Below are 19786 nucleotides of genomic sequence, written 5' to 3'. Positions count from 1 at the left end.
CTACCGCCAATAAAACATCAAGCGCTTTTTCGCGGGAGCTTCTGTTCTCAACTTTCGCCATCTGCAGAGGGAGGGCAACACCGACTAAGAGAAGGGGCAAACTGAACACACGATTGCGATGAGTTTGAAAATTGTGGATGGCAAATTACGAAATGGAGAAATAATAATTGAATCATTAGCAGTTTGCAATATCAAGATTCGAGAAATTCGTTTTATTTGCAATATCCAGAATCGAGAGATCGCATATCCCTCTGATTGCGCGTCCGCAGAATCCACAGAAATGAAGAGGTGAAAAATGAGGCTTCGAATTTCATAATTATTGCAATCTTTTATTATGTCTCCGTTACAGCGATCGCTTGGTTATATTATTCGTGCTAAGCGTGAGATAATCGAGTCAGTTACAGGGTTGAACGATCGGCGTACTTTTATCCATCGTTTAGGTGGCAGAGTGTAATTCCCTCAGAAGCGCAAAATATGATATCGTAGTGTTCCATATCTGCAAAAATCACATCGATCTTTAAAATTGGATGATCATTTTCACCCGTACCTTACAATTATTCTGAATGTTTGCATCAATTTCTCCAACCGTTGTGTACAATTCCATTGATACGTTTGCGAATCCCCCTGCGGTAATACAAATTGGACGTTGCGCTCTTCTCATAATAAATATCAAATCTTTCGATACAGTCTTCCCAACGTTGTACCACATACTGGAGTAAATTTCTTGACTCAGCGAACAACTCTTGAAGAAAAAAGAATATTACAAGTCAAGAACACCTTACAATTCCGGAAAATATTTTATCGCCAAATTGTCCAATTGTTCACTACTAGACCACCTTTTCAATCAAAGCTTCTCCGATCCAACAGAACATGAAGACTTGGCCCATTTCGGAGAGGTAAAAGCTGATGAACTGTATTCTGTTTCCATGTTTCGTTGCCTGAAATCACGATATCGGCGAATATCTAAACTTACGTATATCTATATCCACAAGGTACAACTTTTTTGATGAATTGGGAGACGAAGAATCCGCTACACGTGATCTCAACGGTTTCATTATTCTCTATATTTCATTATTTTCTGCTGGATCTTTTTCCCTCTCACATGTCAAAGAAAAATACGAAACTCACCATCACACCTTGAAACATTATCGCACACATCGAAATCGTACTGATGACCCACATGCCTAACATCATTTGAGAGAACACCTCTTCCATCAATTCTCCTATTCTGTAAGAAAGGAAGATCGATCGAAAAAAAAAATAAACTAGAATTATACCGGTTGCGTAGCGTACGCACCGCGTAATTACCTTATGATTGTTTTATGTTTCTCGATGCATTGGTACAATCTTAGTTTCTGTTTTTTCGAATATTCAACGTGATTCGAGTCTCGCAAATTCATCGTCTCTTTGCCATTGACGGTATCCTTGAATTCTACAGCCAACAAATCCAATTGTAGGCAAGTTTGTGATAAGTAAGCTACGAAAATTGTATCGATACCGCCTATCCAGAATATCGGTAGAAACCCACCGGTGGCAGCTATGGCGTACGCGATACCGTAAGTTATCGAATTGCTCATGTCCAACCATGGAATCTACGGTCATACATCGATATGGTAAAGGTTCCATACGGATCCAGGTATCGTTTGTTATGTTTCTGCGTCTGGTAATTCTGGTGCACTTACGTGAGTGAAATAAAACGACGATATCAAAGCGTGATCTCGGGAAAAAGAAAGGGAAAGAGAGAGAGAGAGTGATTCTTTGCAGAAAGAAACTAAATTCTAGTTTTGAACGAAATCTCAAAAAGTCGAATGAAAAAAAAAAAAATATTGAAAAAATCCTGCACTCACCTGTATCATGTAAGGTAGAAAGTACATCAATTCCTCCTCGGAAACGTTCGCTTTTCTTTGCGCGATCAAAGAAGTGTAAGGAGCTAACGGATAGGCAACCACGGTAAGAATGAACGGAATCATGTAAATTGCCGACACAATTTTCACCGTGAAAGAGGATTTCAACATGAGACAACGGATGACCTTTTCGTGCTTGCACCAACCATCTATCCATAATTCGCGCATAATGTCATTTATTTCACGAATTTTCTCACGATTCGACAGCACTTTGCACGCCTGTTGTTAGGAAAATTTGAATCGAATGATTACACGTTATCCGAAAAATGTAATAAAAAAATTTGAAGAATGAAATGGACCTTTTGCACCATCAAGACCGATGATAACACTCCACTGCACGCCTCTATTACGTCGAATAAATCACCCCAAACCTCGCGAACTGTGTAATACAGCGTTGTATTGAGATAAAAAAAATACAGAACAAGGGTGAAGGCGTAAATGTCATAAAGCCAGCAAGTTAATTTCGACCAGTGAGATTGCTTCGGCCAAAGACCGGCGTAGCGTAGTAAAAATCTTTGCCATTTTATGTATTTTTCGTAAGTTTTTTTCGCCTCTCGAATCAGTTCCGGATCAGGAGTGCGATCTCCGCACGTTGACTGAGCCGAAGTCATTTCGATTGAATTCGCCTAATTTTTCCCCCGACTTCGTCGGAGGTCCCAAAGCTGCGAGAGATAATACGTCATTTATATAGAGGGTAATCCTGTCACGCGGCAATGCGACTTGCGGGGTCGGATTTCAAATCGGATTACTGAATTGTACAAACGTTTGTTGCAGCAGCGGCAGCGGCAGCGGCGGTGGAGGTAGCACGCGAGTGCAGCAGATGCAATTAAGATTCGAAAGCGGTGGAGAGCGTAAAGTGTAAAAGTCAGACCGCTAACACCGGGGGCGAATTCTACGGCGTGACTTTGCGCTGCACTTGGTTAAAATGAGAAAGAAATAACATTGTTATTTTATTTTATTTATTTTCTTCTTTGTTTTCGTAGCGCTAACTTTTTTAAAAACGGCTGCTACTATTTTACTTTGTAACGTCGCGTCGTACGAAGAGAACGTAGAAGTGAGAGTACAACAAGGAACGAGATTCTGCGGAGTTCCTTAGCACAGCGTGAGCCCGAAAGTTGTCCGGATAATGGCTCGGCGAAGCTCCTCTAGTACTTTTCCTTGCAACGGGGGCTTTTTATGCCTTCAGGAAACGATAATAATGAATGTGGACTGATTGAGGTATTCGTATTATACATATCTATTTACATCTACGTACGTGGTAGACTCGCTGGTACATATGTATGTATACCTCCGTCAGTTACACCCGCACATATAAATCAAACAAAGTATAATAGCCATAATGATAATCCCAGCTCGTACGAGTTTCCAACTTTTCCAACTTGATCTTACGAGCTGCTCATTCTCTTGAAATATATTACACATGTGATATCGCGTAGGACATACGTAAAGTACGATTCACTACTGGGGGGGGGAGGGGGGGGGTGGTACGAGGTGCTGGAAAAATTCATAAGCGCAACTGCTTTGCAGATGTCATACACGGTCATACGTAGTACATATATGTATGTATATGTACGTATAATACATCCGATATTCATCGAAAGATAACGTCAACGACCGGTATAGTTCAGATAATTCGTTTCCGTTCGACTTCCGCATTCGGTACGAAAATTTTCATTCCTGCAGAATGTGCACAAATATTCACGATGCCTCACGTTTCGTACGTCGAATTCATAAGTTTCTTTCTCTCCATCCCACTTAGTCGTTAAACTTTGACATGATCGTTACGCCATCGGATGAATAATTGAAAAACCCCACTAATGGCGGTCAATTCTGACTCAGTGGTACAAGAGTTTCCTATTTTTTAAAACCTGCAACAACACCTGCATCAATATTGAATGATGATCGGCTTGAAGCAGCGAGTTCAGAAATGGGGGGGAAAAAAAAAAAATTGTAGGATTCATGAGAACGGCGCACTTGTATATCTAGAGAGAAGTTGTGAATATATTAAACGACTGTACATTATGTTTGTTCGAGTGGTGAATATTTTTTTTATGCATTCCTAACTAACTTGAGTAGTTCATGCCAACGATGCAACAACGTACGTACGTACGTTCTCGTCATTTAGATACGAAAATGTCGAGAAATTATCGCGGTGAGAATAATTAAGTGCATCTCTGGGAAGCGGAACTCTGAATATTTTTTATAGAAATTGAAGAGCTTTAACGATTATTGTGTTAAGAAAAAACGACGAGAAAAAGTTTTGCGAACAGACTCTGAACATAATGAGAGCGAAGCTAACGAATTTACACAAAGGTATTTTAGTGAACAACGCGAGAGGGAATTAGTGACGATAAGTAAGTAACGAAATAACCCAGTTAAAATCGGGTGGAAATCTTCCGTTCCTTGACAATAACACCTTGAGAAACTGTTGTATTCGTCGCCGTCTTTCATAGTAATTATCTAAACGATGGAACAAATGATGGTTGGTGTACAGTAAATAGAATCGAGCTTTTCGCAGTGTCTTCTTTTAATTCGAAGAACTGATGGGAAATAATTAAATAACCAAAATTGGAATTGTAACTTTTATTTACAATCGGATCACATTGTTCGGTACATCGAATTTCTCGAGGAAGCGTAGAAACTCTGTTCCATTAACGGGAATTTTTCTCCTTTTCAATCGTCATCGGCAATTAAATCTCATCTTAGAAAATTGTCCATTTCAATGATACGAAATACGCGATATGGAATCCCGTCGAAATTGTGGAAAAGAAAATTCATTCCGCAACGGGTTAATCTAGGAAAAGTTTAGGTTACTCGAGGAAACCATTAGAGAAAGAATAAATTTCAATCCAGAATGATGTTTGAAGTCCTTTTTGCTAATTTGAGAAAAAAAATTTTACAAAATTTTCGGGGTACCCAATTTTGCCCCGCCGCGACGCGCCGCGCCGCGCCGTTTTGCCCCGCCTTCCCCTATTTCCAGATTAATTTCGCAGCACGTTCAGAATTCACAAGTTCACGCACTTATTCGGGGGTGAGGTATACGGTTCATAATACACAGGTCATATTTCAAGTGAAATTACGCCAATCTCGAACTAACACATCGTCGCTTCTATCGATTGGTACGGTGCGGCGGAACGTAGATTATCAGGCGATCAGATACAGCGGAATTTCCACTCCGGTTTTCGGACGGACCGATATTATTTCGAGAGTATCTACGTAATTAGAAAATTCAATTATACCGTAGCGCGGGCCACGCGAGAAGAAATCACATCGCCATCTGCGAACGGGGTGATATGTATCGCGAAAAAATATTAACAGACGTTCGACTCCACCGCTGTTGTACTCGCGTACGAAGTATGTACGTACGCACATTCGTGAAAATTCAATAGCTTATCAGATCACATGTAGTTACGCGTGTATGCATATATGTATTATTTATAACCCCCCCTCATATTCCACATAACCCGTAACGTATCAGCGGATATTTTGCGATAACAGGTACCTCTTGTTATTATATATAACATATACGTTGTACGTACGTACGTACATAGGAACTAAAAGGACAACGATTTGTTTGAGAGCGCCAATATACGTGTGTATGTATACCTGTGCGTACGTATAATGTACCGATATATCCGTACGTTAAACCTACGTACATTCCTGCATATATTATATACCTACGCGTGTCTATCGTTCCACGTCCATCTGTACTTCGAATTTATATGTATATGTATATATATACGTTTGAGCAACGGGAAATGGGGTAGGGAAACGGTAGAGAGGGAGGAGCGGAGTTATCTTAAGCGCCCTCCGCGTCCCTCCATTTTTCCACGTTTCTCCAGCAGTTGGGCCAACCAAGATAATTCCGGCGATCGCGTAATCTCCCTTGGCTTTTACCTCTAATCCGATCATCTTTCTTCTTCTCTCACCTCCTCTATATCGAGCACCTGCAATAACAATATTGTACGTATAATATGGGGAATTCCACGCCGATTCAACAAACCAAAAAAAGTCACCCGAAGCGATTTTTTTTACGATAGCTCTTGATCCAAAACGCTTTTGCGATTTTTTTTTCAAATGTTTTCGTACAGCCGTTTCAGAGTTTTTCGTTTTAAAAAACTGAAAAACTAAAAACAGCGCCGTGATCGATTTTTTTGAGAAAATATTATCCGAAAATTGTTTCGGAAAAAGCGAAGAAATTTTTTTTTCTTTCTCTTCCTATTCTCTTTCGATTTCACTTCAACTTTTTTTTGAAATTTTTTGGTCTTCTGACATCACAAACATTCTATTTTGTCAAAAAAAAAAAATGGAAAAGAATCGCACCAGACTAGGTATTTACGAAACGGCCTACCCTCGATTTGCTTTATATTACGTCACCCCATGTACCCGTCCATTACATGTGTTTATAGGAGACCCGAATTAAAATTCATACGAGCGTTCGACATCCTTGAAACAATATTTCATCGGAGCTTTATCACTGCGATGCTCCTATAACGTAACCGTTTGGTACTTGATCACCTGTACCCTCGTAATAAATATATTACCGACGATCTTAGGTGGATGTACCTTGTAGAAATAATGCACTTTGTCGGGGAATAACTTCACACCGTTCCCCCGTCGTCCCCAGTTACTCGCGGGGTAAATTTTTCCACGTATTTACATATAGAATGACTTTAAAAACCAATATCCTTCGAACGTTATTGCCCCGTGAAGAAAAGAAAAAAATACACAGTGTATTTCAACCACTTTGCTCGACACGCGTGCACCGAATATCGAAACGTCTTCTTACTTCGTGGGCACGTGAATTTTCGGCCGGTGAAAGTATTTCGTTTTTTGTCTTTCGAAATTCACGCCGAAAATCAATACCGCACATGCATTATATGTGTATATGGATGTAGAAAAAAGAAGCTCCGCGAAAGTTTCGGCCGGATAACGAGAAGAAATTAGTTTTCGTGAATAATTTGTTACAGATTTGACTTTTTACTCTTATTATCGATGATAATCCTGAACGACCTGTAAAGGAATTTTTTCGGTTTTACTTTTTCCTCTGTCTGACTCGGGATTCTAATTTCTTGGAATAAAGAGTTGAAACGGTGCGAGAGACCTCGAAGTGTTGCCACCCTATAATATTATATAGGATTTACATCAAATGAAGTCTAAAGAGTTCCGAGCGTTGACAGACGCGACATAAGCTCGCAATATTTCATATCGATTCACCCTGAATTTGTTGTTTTTTTTTCCGTTTTCTTCTTCTCCTATTTCGTTCCTTCTTTCCGGCGTGAGACGGAATCCGATCTCGATTCGTTCGAGATTATTGGGAAAGAAGGGGATTACGAGTAAAACTAATTTACTGTTTCTTAAAATATTTTATTTGAACTTTACTCAACGCGCGCGTTTCTGCGGACCCGTGGTTCGATCTTTTCCACCTCACTTATCGTCGCTAATGGAAATCGTTTAGTTTTCAGACGTAGTCTAGAGTAGTGTCAGGAGTAAATCAACCCTTTAGACCAGGAATCTATTGACTGAATCAATTGAACATGTTTAACGGAAATATCGATGGTGACGGTTGGTTTTGCATCGGGATTTGTTGATATCATGAAAAGCAATGCGAAAAATATCGATGGGGTTTTCAGAAATCTCCAAAGACTTTTCAACTCGACGAAGTATCGCGGATTCCATCTGATCTGACTTTCCAGCTAGATACATTCTGATCAAACTAGATCCGACCAAGACGAACTATACGTTGATAAATTTTCATGATGAATTCCACGAGATCTAATCACATCTCGTCCTGAATCTGATTGGATCCGATCGCATCCGAACATAGCTGCGATCCAACTGGATCTTGAAAATGGAAAAAATGAATCTTTCCAGATTTAAAGTTCGGCCTTTCGGTTTCGTCGAAATTCTTCGAGGTCGGTTTTAACGTATTCAACGGAATTTCGATCGCATTATGTTATATCACATCCCGTAGCTCAACAACGTCGGTTTCCAACTGCGCACGTCACACCGCTCGAGCTTGTGCACATAGTTATACACGGGGGCACCGACGAATGAAAGAGCACTTAACCCAGCTTAATCGTTAACGAGCTTTACTCCCCGCTTATAGGTATACCATATGACGTTTGCAGCCGGCATGAGAAACTAGTGGCAACCTCAAAATCGACGGAATTTCAGCATAAATCGATCAACTCGTGTCACGGATACGTCATAATTTGTTTGATGGTCTGACGACGTGAAATCTCATCAGCGGCGCATAGTTTCTACGACCCACTGCTGGAATTCGACGGTAACGAGTCCTCGAACTTTGAATCCACCACGCGATTCCATCGGCACCGTGTTGTCCGATATACATGAGCGTGGTCTTAAATGCGGATGTATTACGGCACCCGCATTGCTCTCTTTTTGTTTCATTCCGTTCTTTCTTTCTTCCCACCCCGTATGAAATCGAATGAAAAATATCACTCGCTCGCGTCGGTCATTCTGTTCTTAATTTTTTCACTCGTCTCCTTTTTTTTGCATAATTTTTTGGGGGTGGACGCACAGATATCGCAGCCGTTGTTAGAACTTACAAATACACCCCCGCTGCCGCTGCTGCGGCACCTTTTTCCCTGCGAAGTTTTCCGATAATTATTCGATCTTGGTTCGCCGAGCGTATACGAACGTCTAGCAAATTGAGGAGCGAAAACGGTGCGGTTCAAAAGTGGGCGGTGGTGCAATGATATAACCACCAGTCTGCAGCTAATTTTCTCGCTCTAACTTCGCGTCAGAAATTTCCACGTTCTCGTTAGCGTGCCCATAAGTTGAACGCGTGTAAAATCAGAGGGAGTGAAACGTTATTAGACGAGATCGCTCAACTTGCATCTACCCGACTGTTTCCTTTACACGTATCACATGGACATGTATATCAGATCATTTTTAGGAGCGATTGATCCGATAATTCACCGACCGATAACTGGGATACGCGGGAGAGTTGAGTTCGTTCGGCCTTATCTGTAACGTAATTTAATTGCGGAAGAAAAAAAGGAAACGAAAAAAAGGGGTTGAAAAGAACGAACACGTTCTTTTCGTCGTTGTTTTGTTAGGCATAGTATATGTTGGAATTTAAATGCCGTCGCTCAGTTTCATTTTCATTCCTTGATGAGTCTGAGATTTTAGAGCGCTGTAGGGACAAGCGAATTGTGATAAGAAACTCCGTTCATCCGTGCCACGGTGTTGCAGGGGTATGGAAGGGAGATTAAAAGAGGAAAAAAAAAAAAAAAAAAAGAAGGAAAACCCTATCTCTTATCTGGTTGAAAGTATCATGAAAAATATATAAGGACTATTAGGTTGAGGAGAGCGTCAGAAATTGGTAGAGTAATATTAGCATAAAAGAAATATCTAAAGAAAAATCTCATTAACGCCGAGACACGTATTATAAGGCGGGAAGTTTCAAATGAGAAACTCAACTTTTTCTCTCTTTCTGTGTTTTTTTTTTTCTTTTTTCTTCTTTTATTAGATTCGTCTTTTTGTTTTTCATAGATTTTTTTGTGCTCTCCATCTTCCTCGGATAGGAAGTATGAATATTCCATGCGGTGTGGTGCTTTGAAAGTGAAAAGAAAAAAAAAACGATCGATCGTTTTAACGGACATCAAGTAGCGTACTTGCATCAAACTCTGCAAATAAGTCCAATTTGCTGCATAACACGACTCTCCCTATTACCTACATCGCAGGTCCGGCCTGAACTTTATCTCGCTCTCGTATTCTACACTAATTCGCCTAGGAATTAGCCTCAACAGCGCGTTCGACCAAATACACATACACGTCTGCATTTAGCCGAACTTTGCTGCAATTACATATTTATACAAGTTCGAGTTTTGGCTTAATCTAACGCCAAGGAATCATAAATTTATCACATGAGAATCAACTGGAAGATAAAAATTATTTTCTAAACTTTGTAAAACGAAAACTTTCGACTTTATTTCTCTGGTAAAAGGTATTTTTTATTTTTTTTTGGGTTATTTCGAAGTCGCGATTCCTCGTCCTTTCCAAACATACTCGTCAGAACTCCGCGAATGCAGATCGCTACCAGCAGATTTGGCTCTATTTTCGGGCAAACCGTTACGAGTATGATCTGAAACGAATTTTCTTCTTACGGGTTATCATTGATCATTTGGCAAATGAAATACGTGGGAAATTGGACGATATTTTTGCCAAGATCTTCCCTGTAAATCATCGGTAAAAACATTCTTATCCGATCAATCGTAGAGGACAAAGCGGACGATATTCAAAAATTACGTCAGCGTTGTTTTTTTCATCGTATAATTCGATGTACTCAATAGTAAAATTTATGAGATTTATCGCGTTTTCATAACTCCCATTCGTCTATGTTAATAATGCACCGGTGAAAGAGTTACTTCTGCTGTACACACACACACACACAGCTGTACATCTATCGGTAAATAGGAGAGTTGGAAATTATACGGAGAATTATTAAATTTACAACCGCACACCGACACACGCCTGCTCCGCAGTATACGTGGTTATAATTTTAGTCAAAATTTGGAACACTGTGTTTTAATGGTGTACGAGGTAAATCGTTACAACCAACGAGCCAAAGCCGAGAGAGTTCCGACCTTCGATGTTGCTGCTGCTGTTGCTGCTGCTGCTGCTGCTGCTGCTGCACTCTCTAAATGCCTAATTCTATTCGGCCAGGCTGCAATTACAGTTAGGCTTTGATAGTTAATAAGTTGCAAGAAGGGTAGACGGTGCTCTAAGTTATAATGAGCGAGGGAGACTATTACATACCCCATAATAATAACTTCCACGATCAATGTATGTCAGCGATTATACAATATAATTAAGCGCAAATCCAACAAACGATAGAATCCCTCATCCGTTTTCCGTATCTGTTATGCAGCAATTCAGTTTGCTTGCCATCTTCGACAAGTTTATCCAATTCCTTTCATTTAATTTTCCTTTACCTAAAAACTATGCGCATTAAGTTTCATATTCCTCGCGTGTCAACTTTCAGCGAAAGCTCTACGCTGCGTAGCTAGGTTCAATTTCGGGTCGACTCTTCGTGTTTCCGTGTACGTAATTTATCGGTGCACGGATAAATTTTGACTGACGTACATTTTAACGTACGTCGTACACTCGTTAATCTGACATTTATACGTTGAATGCGTAATCGCGGTAATATTTACGCCTCGGTAATTCGAGATTGAAGAGCACTCGCGAGTGAAGGACATTATGAGAAGACGTGGTTATACCTTGCTTTTGAAGATGAGAAGAAATACAAATAATTGAAGAAAATGAAAAGAGAATCGAAAAGTGTACCGCGGCGGGGGGGGGGGGGGGCGACAAAAAATTGCGACAAAAAAAGTTGAGAGCGAAAAACGATGTAGTGGTTAAAAATGAACGAGTGAAACGTGAAGTGTATGAAATTCGACCGAAGAAAGAGCTACGGAGACGTGGGAAGTATTGTATGTATAAATAAATGAACGTCAGCGGTATATGATTCAAATTCAACGAGGGGTAACTGTGGCGTTCAACCATCCGGATAAACCACAGATTCCAACATAATTCTCGTTCGGTTTAATTAAACCCACTGACGAAATCAGGAGCTGGCGGGCTTCGCGAAGGTTCTTTGGTCGTAACAAACCTACGGCTCTATAGAATCCGACTCGTGACGCTCGTATACGTACGCCTCTTTACCGCGTGCATCGGATACCCACGTACAATGAAATTTTCATCCCCTTCTATGCTCTGCTGTGCTTAAAAAAAAAAAAAAAACAAAACAAAACAAAAAAAAAATCAGAGGGGTTTCGAGCTCGGCAATTTTCGATTTGACGGTAAAACCATGGATCGCATCATTTGGCTGACATATTTGAAAAATTGAATACTGACCTTTCACCCGATCGGCAAACGATTGAAACGTCATCGACGTTCGACGGCACGATTCACTTGACTCATTTCGCAAAGTCCAATCGGCCCGGAAGCAAAACGCGACGGACACCAATCGGCACACGCTCATTTCGCTGGATGAGTTCAGAAACACGAGGCTATCGTCTCGTTTCATTTCGTATCTCGAGTTCCGATTGGTCGTAAACTTATCAGAATAGGAAGAGATAATAACTAAAGAGAATGGAGAAATAGGGGTTAGTAGTAGTGGTGGTAGAGAGTGAGTCTGAATTAAAGAGTATTTATACAGACTGGTCGAAAGCGGCTGTCTTCGTGGTGATTGATGAGACAGAGATTTGCATGGGCTCCTCCCAATCCTCGTCTATATATATATACTTCGGTAGACATCGTACGTTTAATGCTGTCAACATACCATTGTATATGCATATACACCGATCTCCACTTATATACGCACGTACATAGATAGATACGGACTAAAAATCCGTATACTTTGAATTTGCTTTTGCAGACCCGGCGAATCATCAATAATCGACGTACATAACTTTTGTTGTACTGCGAACTTCTGCGGGCAGAAGAATCAACGCTTGCGGGATAAATGAAGACGTGCGGACAGGAATTTTTATATACAAATGTTCACTTATATTCGTATACCTTCGTACAATAACTGCGCATGCATTTATTTTGCATAGAGAAGCCGACGGATTTTCAGACTGTAGAATCGAATTTGTTATTATAATTTTCTATATGTTCCAGAGTCGCGTATAACGTCCATTGATATTCTCGTGAAAATAGATGAATTTTTCATTAAAGAAGAATCTCGAATCATAAAACAATCAATTATTGAAAACCGATGAGATGCGAGGGAAATGCATCCGCGGAGATGGAGATGATGCTCGTTACGCATCTACAGGTTTCCTTCACTTTTTTCCCGGTCTTTCGTACTTTTGTTAGATGCATGAAGTAGAAGCCGCTCAAGATGAACTTAATTCAGATTTGTAACTTGTTAAAAAACAAAAGAAAACAAATTTTGTGAATCGAAAACAGCCGGACTAAAAATTAATTGTTTGCCAATTCTTGCGATAAGATTGTTTTTTATTTTCATTCATCCGGACGTAAAGATTATAATCGTGTGGATTATTTTCTAAAGCATTGCCGGTAATTTCACATTACTATTTTCATCGTTGCAATATTCGAAATAACAATATCAAAATCTGAAATTGCGGTTTGATCGCGACCGAAAGATGAGAGACACGTACGTGCTGCGATGCTGTGATATAATTGTTGGGATTATCCTGGATTAGCTTAGGTTAGGCGAATTACGTACTTTGTTATCCGCGTGTTGCGGGTATATATTGGGGGAAAAGTTTTGGGGGATAGCAGATTATACGACAAATCCGATTTTGCCAAGATATCCGAAAGCGGAGTCCAATAACGGAATGAAAGTTTCACGTTTGTCTAGCCTCAGAATCTTTTTGCTCTTCACATTTTTCCGACACTTCTTCTTTCCCTATGTTTCTCTTTTTCCTCCGAAAGTTTGGAGGCTCGCCTATCGCTGTAAGGCCTTTGGATTTTGATGGATTTCCGATAATATTTCATGAGGGGTTAGAGAGAAATGAAAAGAAATTCGTACATATATATATATATATATACGCTTCGCTGTTGATAGAATCGCCATAAATTGATCTTATAAATCGTGTCGAGAAACCGAACGACAAACAGCTGGCTGTCTTCCTGTATGAATAATCAAAAGGTAAAGTTTGAACTTACGTCGACGACGTGTCAAAAGCACCGAAGAAATCACCTCGTTCAATATACGTCCGGTTAAAAGAAGCTACACGATTACGGATACAGACGATATATTTTGTACTTACATAGCGAATCGGATACTCTATTTGCTTGTAATGAAAACTTGAGTGACAAATTTTTTACTTCAAATTTGCATCACAAGTGTTTCGGATTTCCGAACTGCATTTTGAAAAATTTGAACATTCGCAAACCTCTCCAAAGACTCTCAGAAAAGAATTTGTCAGTTTTTTGCTTTTCTGCAAATTCGTGGAGCGTGAGAATGTATGAAATAGATTTTCCAAGCCTTTGTTGAAACCGGGTAGCAAAAAGTAATGGATGAAAAAAGATGGATGAAAAAATAATAATAAAATAACGACAAAAAAAAAAAAAAAGGAGTAAAATTGATGCGGGGCAATGTAGACACCGTTATTGGGAGTCATGCCAGGCTTGTCATAGAGTAATATATAAAAGATACTCGACTGCTGCTGCAGCATCCCCAGTTTAAAAGAGGAACTCCCATAACTAACGGTGTATATAATATAAACTCTGTTACCCCGTACACTGCATCTGTCACGAGCTACTCGGAGTCTGATATTCAACTTAGAAGGTTGGCAGGAGATTTTTTTTTATTTTTTTTATCGAATTTATTTTTTGTACTCGTCGTACGGCGTATATTGTATTTTTAATAAAAATAGGATGGGCCACGAAATTTATGACTCGTATGAATAGAAAAAAATTCGACAATATATTTCATGGTTAATTTGAACAGCGGTGCGACGTACGAATAAATATGGTATCGCTATGAAAATCGATAATTTATCAGAGGTAATTTTGTGAGCCGGGTACGCAATGCAGATGGATATTTGGTTCTTCATTTTTCACGTGGTTTTGCTCAATTATATTATTGTATTTTCTCATGTACTCGAAAAACTTGAAGATAAATAATATATATCGCGAAGTAAGAGAAGAAAGAAAAAAAAAAAAAAAAAAATCTTCAGGATCGAGTCTACGAATGACATCGGCTTTAAAAATGAAAGGCTGGAGAGAGAAGTCCTCCATTGAGAATTTGGAGAATCTTCGACTCCTGATGCGATAGTTTTGAACGTACGAAGGTAGCTACGACGAGACCATTTCGCTACACAACGCTATAAACTTGAGAGCTTCGGGGTTTTAACGCAGCTGCTTACAAACGTGGTAGAGCAATTTAGCTTTCCGAGTCTATTTTATATCTGTATACCTATACGCGTCGATATGAGTATTTTATTTTCTCCTTATACGTACGAGGAGGACGGTCTCGACGACGACGACGTACACAGCCATGGCCGGGTATAGATATACAAAGGATTCGGTGAGTGACCCTATTTTATTTCCCGGGCAATTGAACCGACGAATCACTATAGAAATCAGAGTCAGACGCGCGCGTTGAGACATTTGGATGGCGAGGAGGACTCCCCGACGACTTACAATGAATAATATATACCTACCACGATCGTACCGGAGATCCAACATTTAACTCTTTACTATTTAGCGAGCTCGAATCCCCGCAGACCGCTGTCATCTAAATTTCAAAATAGCTCAACCGGAAATCGATATTTTAGCCGCCTTCTACTTCGATTATATCTACACGTCGCCCGATTTTCGCACGAGCTTCCGATATTTCATCGATCCCTCAATTTTCGAAAATCGAACAGAAAAATTTTACCCACAATCAGACGGGGCATCGCAGCGCGATAGGGGCGATCGCATAATCGTCCGTAACGGGCGCCCGTCGCGATACCAGGTGATCATTAGATTTCCCGTAGTAATAGCCAGAGAAATACTTTTCTTTCTCAGCGATCTATCCTCCCCCCCTGCGCAGCAGTAAATTCGTTTCCTGATTCGATTTCGGAATTCAGGGAAGATTTGACGTGCCCCGTAAAAAAAGAGAGAGTCCCTTTAGTTTTATTATTTTTTGCGATTTTGTTTTTTATTATTATCTTTGTCGACCGTTCTTCCCGCACGGGGATACTCACCTAGCGTTCCGATATCCCCCGAACGAATTCGCCGGAGTGAAAAAATAAATAAATATATAAATAAACAAACAAATAAACTGTACAGCTCCGGTACAAGCTATATACATACACCCCTTTCGAATGGCTCAATATTGTGACCGCTTTCAGCCGCGGCAGAGAACCTATACTCGCACCTTCGGTCGTGTGTATAGTATATCTCCCCGTGGTATCCGGGACGCAATCCTGCAGGATACTCGGAAACTCTGCCCCCGGTAGCGCGTATATCTACCTACCCCCTGGGGAAAGCAAAAACTCTGACCAATGAAACCGTAACTCTCGACTCTTACTTTTACGCTGCACACACTACACTGTTAGCCGTTGTACGGTATAATACAAACAGGCTAAAAAGGGGGGAGATAATTTGAAAATGAAATTTGGGTAGCTGCGCGACAGATTTTTACGATTATTCTCTCCGTTTACGTCTAACGATTCCGTGGGACGGGGCACAAACTGGACGCACATATTTTTGCGATGGAAAATATTTAAGGTGACAAGAAAAAAAAAAACATAAATAACTAAGGACTGCCATATTTGATCAGGGGTGCGTTTTTGACTTTTTAGTTTGAAATCAGATTCAATTGCGGAAACAACTGCTCAAAATCGTGCCGGATGATAAATTGAATTTGCGAAATTTTTATCGAATGAAAAACAGTATTTTTTTTTATTACTTTTCAATCGACGACAGCAAACGCTGTTCTTTGATTAGAAAGATAAATCTGCGAAGACAAATCGTTTCTAGGATAGCGACGATTTTTTATAATTTGCGTCCACTTTCCATCGGGGTGATATTACTCCATGTATAAATTATAATACCTAGTAGCTACGTGTAATCTAAGGAATGCCAGTAGTCGAGCGGAGATGCATTCTGTCTAATGAATACTGAAAGTGTTTCGTCAAGAGGAATTTGACTGATTGTGAGGACAGAATTTACCGAGAATTAGTTTAATTGTACGGCGTCTGGCTCTGCTAATTTGAGATTATTAGTGAGATGCAGGGCTTTGAAGAGGGTTGCGCTAGCTTTCGGCAAGCATAGTTTGTTCCGTCGTCTACATTATGTATCGTTCGATCAAAAGTGATCCTCATTCGGGAGGTATATGTTTTCAACCATGCGAAATTCGTTTCTCAAATAAATGAAACTCACAAATATCAACTCAAAAGTTTGAAATTTTGATATCACGTTGAGTCCGAGAACCCTAAATTATAAGCGAACGAAAAAAAAGTGAACGTTCTTCAAATCGAAATTCCGGACGATACCAAACCACCCTGTATCGTGGACATAGGGTAAAAAAAAAAAAACATGTGTATTTACAGAAGAAGTGATCGAGATAGAAACGAGCCTTGCAAAAAAAAAAAAAAGAAAAAACGGGTAGCCATGTACCGATGTACATGTGTATTCGTATCGAGTATACTTCTACATGTATCGGAGAGAAGAATTTAGAAAACAAAAGTGGTGTGGGAAAAGAAGAAAGGAAAAAAAGCGGAGGTTAATGAAAGAAGCCACTTTAAGCTCTCCTCCGCGGACAACAACTGGGGTTCTTCATTTTTATGTACACGCATATATGCGACTTACGGGGTGTTCCGTTTCGGATGAACGAATGGGTTATTCAATTTTTTCTTCCTCGCAAACTTCTGCAAAACTTTGAAACGTCGTAACTCCCCAGTTCTTGTAGCTGAGATCTGTCTTTTCGTTTCGCTCGATTAATCGTGAGGCCGGTTCCAATTTCCGTCGCGAAACAGGGATGAATTCGTCATTCAGAATATGACACCCTGTAGGTACGTTCCTTTGTCGCCCGGAGAAACTCCACATCCCCAACACAACGACGACGACGACGACGACCGAAAGCTCGACACTGTACGTCGTGCGAAGTTTATCCTTTCGTCTAATAATTAATTAACCGACGTCACGCCGCGCGTTCGTTTCCCCTCTTCTAATTATTCGACACCCCTTGCAGCTTTCCGGAAATCGGTGATGAATTTTTTTTTCACCCTTTCTTCGTCGATTTTTCAATTTATCGCTCGGCGATCGCGAAAAATGAAGAAACGGGAGGAGAAAGAGAGCACTTGATAAAGAAGAAAAAGAAAAAGAAGAACAAAGAAATGCAATAACCCGCACGCCGCGCTGGTAGCGGTGCATCGATGCACGTACCTTCACCTATTGTATACACGTATGTCGTTCCGTTGCCCCCGGTATACGTACGTACGTAAGAAGTCGTCTGACCGGAAACAGAAACACGCAACTATCTGAAGATCATGAACTTCTCTCCGAAAACTTGATGTAATACGAATCGAATGGAACAATGTAGGTTTAACGGGGTAGCGGGTCGCTAGGGTGGGGACGGAAACCCTGCCAAACCACTTACTTCGAAACAATGACGTATAGAGATAAAAATACTGGACGGACTTATGAAAAGAGCCATCGTACTCGATTCCCGGGTCATACCACCGCGCCACGTGCCCTTCGGATAAAGTAAATGAAAAAACTCAAGCGAAAAAAAGGAAAACTACATATACGAAACCCAGCAAATTCACGTCATTTTCAGAACCATCGGATCACCAAACGCAGGGGGAGGGGGAATAAATGACGGGAGACGAATAAAATCGGAGCGAAATTTTCTATCGACGCATGCCGACGTGAGAATAAGATATTGTTCGAAAATTCAAAATTACCAGGATCTCAAAGACGGGATGTTTTTTATTTTTTTTTTTTTGTATTGCTCCCTTTTTGTCTTGCGTAAAAAATGGCGATCGGAGCATATGATATATTAGAAGGGGGCGCGTGTGTGTAGTGAGCGAGTACGGAATTATGTTTAAGAAAAACTATGAAAATATGCGTGTTCAAAAGCTGATGGGAAACATATTATATCACAGCGTCGCATATTATCCCGAGGTAGATAGCTGCCATAAATTCAGGGTTTCTCTAACCCGGTCGCGTAGCAGCTAGCTGCGCTGTTACCCGCGGCTCGAGTTGCCGCCGCCGCCGCCGCCGCCGCATACCGGAATAATTCTCATTCAACTTTTCCGCGCGTTAACGTTTCCCATACCGTACACATGTATTATTCTCTCGCGAAAATAAACGAATACCTTCTACAAACCGTCCGGATTACGCTGTTTTCCCTATTCTACGCTTCTGATTTTCTTCTGCCGTCGTAGAAGTTCGAGCGAAATCACGACCCGGACTAAAAAAAAGTCACGTTTTATCGTGCGATTCGAAAATAATGAGAAAATTTGGAAATATGTATTTCCTTTGGGAATTTTTTGCAGGGGAATGTGGTTCATCTCGCACGAACGACGGAGATGATTTGAGACGCTTCTTGTGTCTTTTTTTTTATTCTTTGATTCGACGATGGGGATCTCGAGCGATATCGAGGGGGCGGTAATAATAAAAATGTACGATGATAGTATTTAATTCGCGGTGTTCTTATGGTACAGCAGATAACTCCGCGGAGTCGTAGAAATAATGTATTTCGTAAAAATGTTTACGGGATATCGTAAAACCTTGTGCAGATGCAGGTGCTTTAACTCCGTGGGATTATAAAAAGTTGTAGAGAAGATTGAGCTGGATATTATTGTTAGCTCGGTGCCGAATAAAGTGTATATATACACATCATTCTAATATCTATACGGCACTAAAGCGAGGTATACTCTCTTTATGCACACCCTTGAGATTCTTGATATTATACGCCATTCAGCGCACATCGCGTAACAGGGACATTAAAATAATATAGGTACATATATACAAATGTCAAATGAGAGATCTCGATTTTCGGCCAAAAAATCAATTATTTCGCGGATCGTTCGAGGTGAGCGACGCTAGTGCCGCCAAATTTTATAATATTCATTCAAAACAAATCGGATGACTGTATAAGGACAAAAACAAGAAAGTAAATCATTGAGTAACCAATTATTTATCGGTCCTCGTAATTACTGCAGATGTTGGAAATTTTACTGAACAAAAAAACAAAACAAAAAACAATAAAAAAGCAACCATAAAGTCCGTTGTATTACGCGGAAGGACGAAAAAGCGAGAACAAACAATGAGAGGACAAGTAATTAATTAATATTTTTCTTTAAAGAGGAGAAAAAAGAAAAAAAAAACAAAAAACGAAAGGGGTAATAACTCAAGATAAAACAATTCGTTTTCAT

At 40.2% G+C, this 19786-nt stretch overlaps 2 protein-coding genes across 6 annotated transcripts in view; one reads left to right on the top strand and one right to left on the bottom strand.

Annotated features, from left to right (window-relative positions):
• Nucleotides 1-320: 320 nt before the first annotated feature.
• Nucleotides 321-3306, bottom strand: LOC105685716 (odorant receptor 85b-like). Of its 4 annotated transcripts, none has more exons than XM_012400072.3 (9): nt 2924-3300; nt 2668-2819; nt 2204-2566; nt 1848-2123; nt 1309-1592; nt 1129-1228; nt 837-938; nt 587-742; nt 321-496 (listed from the first exon to the last, which is right to left on the bottom strand). In XM_012400072.3, the coding sequence occupies exons 3-9, from the start codon at nt 2513-2515 to the stop codon at nt 437-439; spliced, it is 1290 nt and encodes a 429-aa protein (XP_012255495.3). In that variant the 5' UTR covers nt 2516-2566; nt 2668-2819; nt 2924-3300; the 3' UTR covers nt 321-436. The 4 variants fall into 4 exon arrangements, with proteins under 4 accessions (XP_012255495.3, XP_048506898.1, XP_048506896.1 ...); XM_048650941.1 differs by having other exon boundaries at nt 358-742; nt 1309-1432; nt 1529-1592; nt 2924-3306; XM_048650939.1 differs by having other exon boundaries at nt 358-742; nt 2924-3303.
• Nucleotides 3307-3910: 604 nt separating this feature from the next.
• Nucleotides 3911-19786, top strand: part of LOC105685718 — a 55969-nt gene continuing 40093 nt past the window's right edge. The window contains exon 1 of one of the 2 annotated variants that reach the window (XM_048651384.1): nt 3911-4258. Coding sequence is in view for 1 of the 2 variants with exons in the window: in XM_048651381.1 (XP_048507338.1) it covers nt 3984-4056 (73 nt within the window). In the remaining variant the exon portion in view is untranslated. The remainder of the gene's footprint in view (nt 4259-19786) is intronic. The other variant, XM_048651381.1, reaches the window with a different exon arrangement.

The sequence above is a fragment of the Athalia rosae genome, chromosome 2 (genome assembly GCF_917208135.1).
Source record: "Athalia rosae chromosome 2, iyAthRosa1.1, whole genome shotgun sequence".
Classification (NCBI taxonomy): domain Eukaryota; kingdom Metazoa; phylum Arthropoda; class Insecta; order Hymenoptera; family Athaliidae; genus Athalia; species Athalia rosae.
This window is presented reverse-complemented; position numbering and strand designations above follow the sequence as displayed.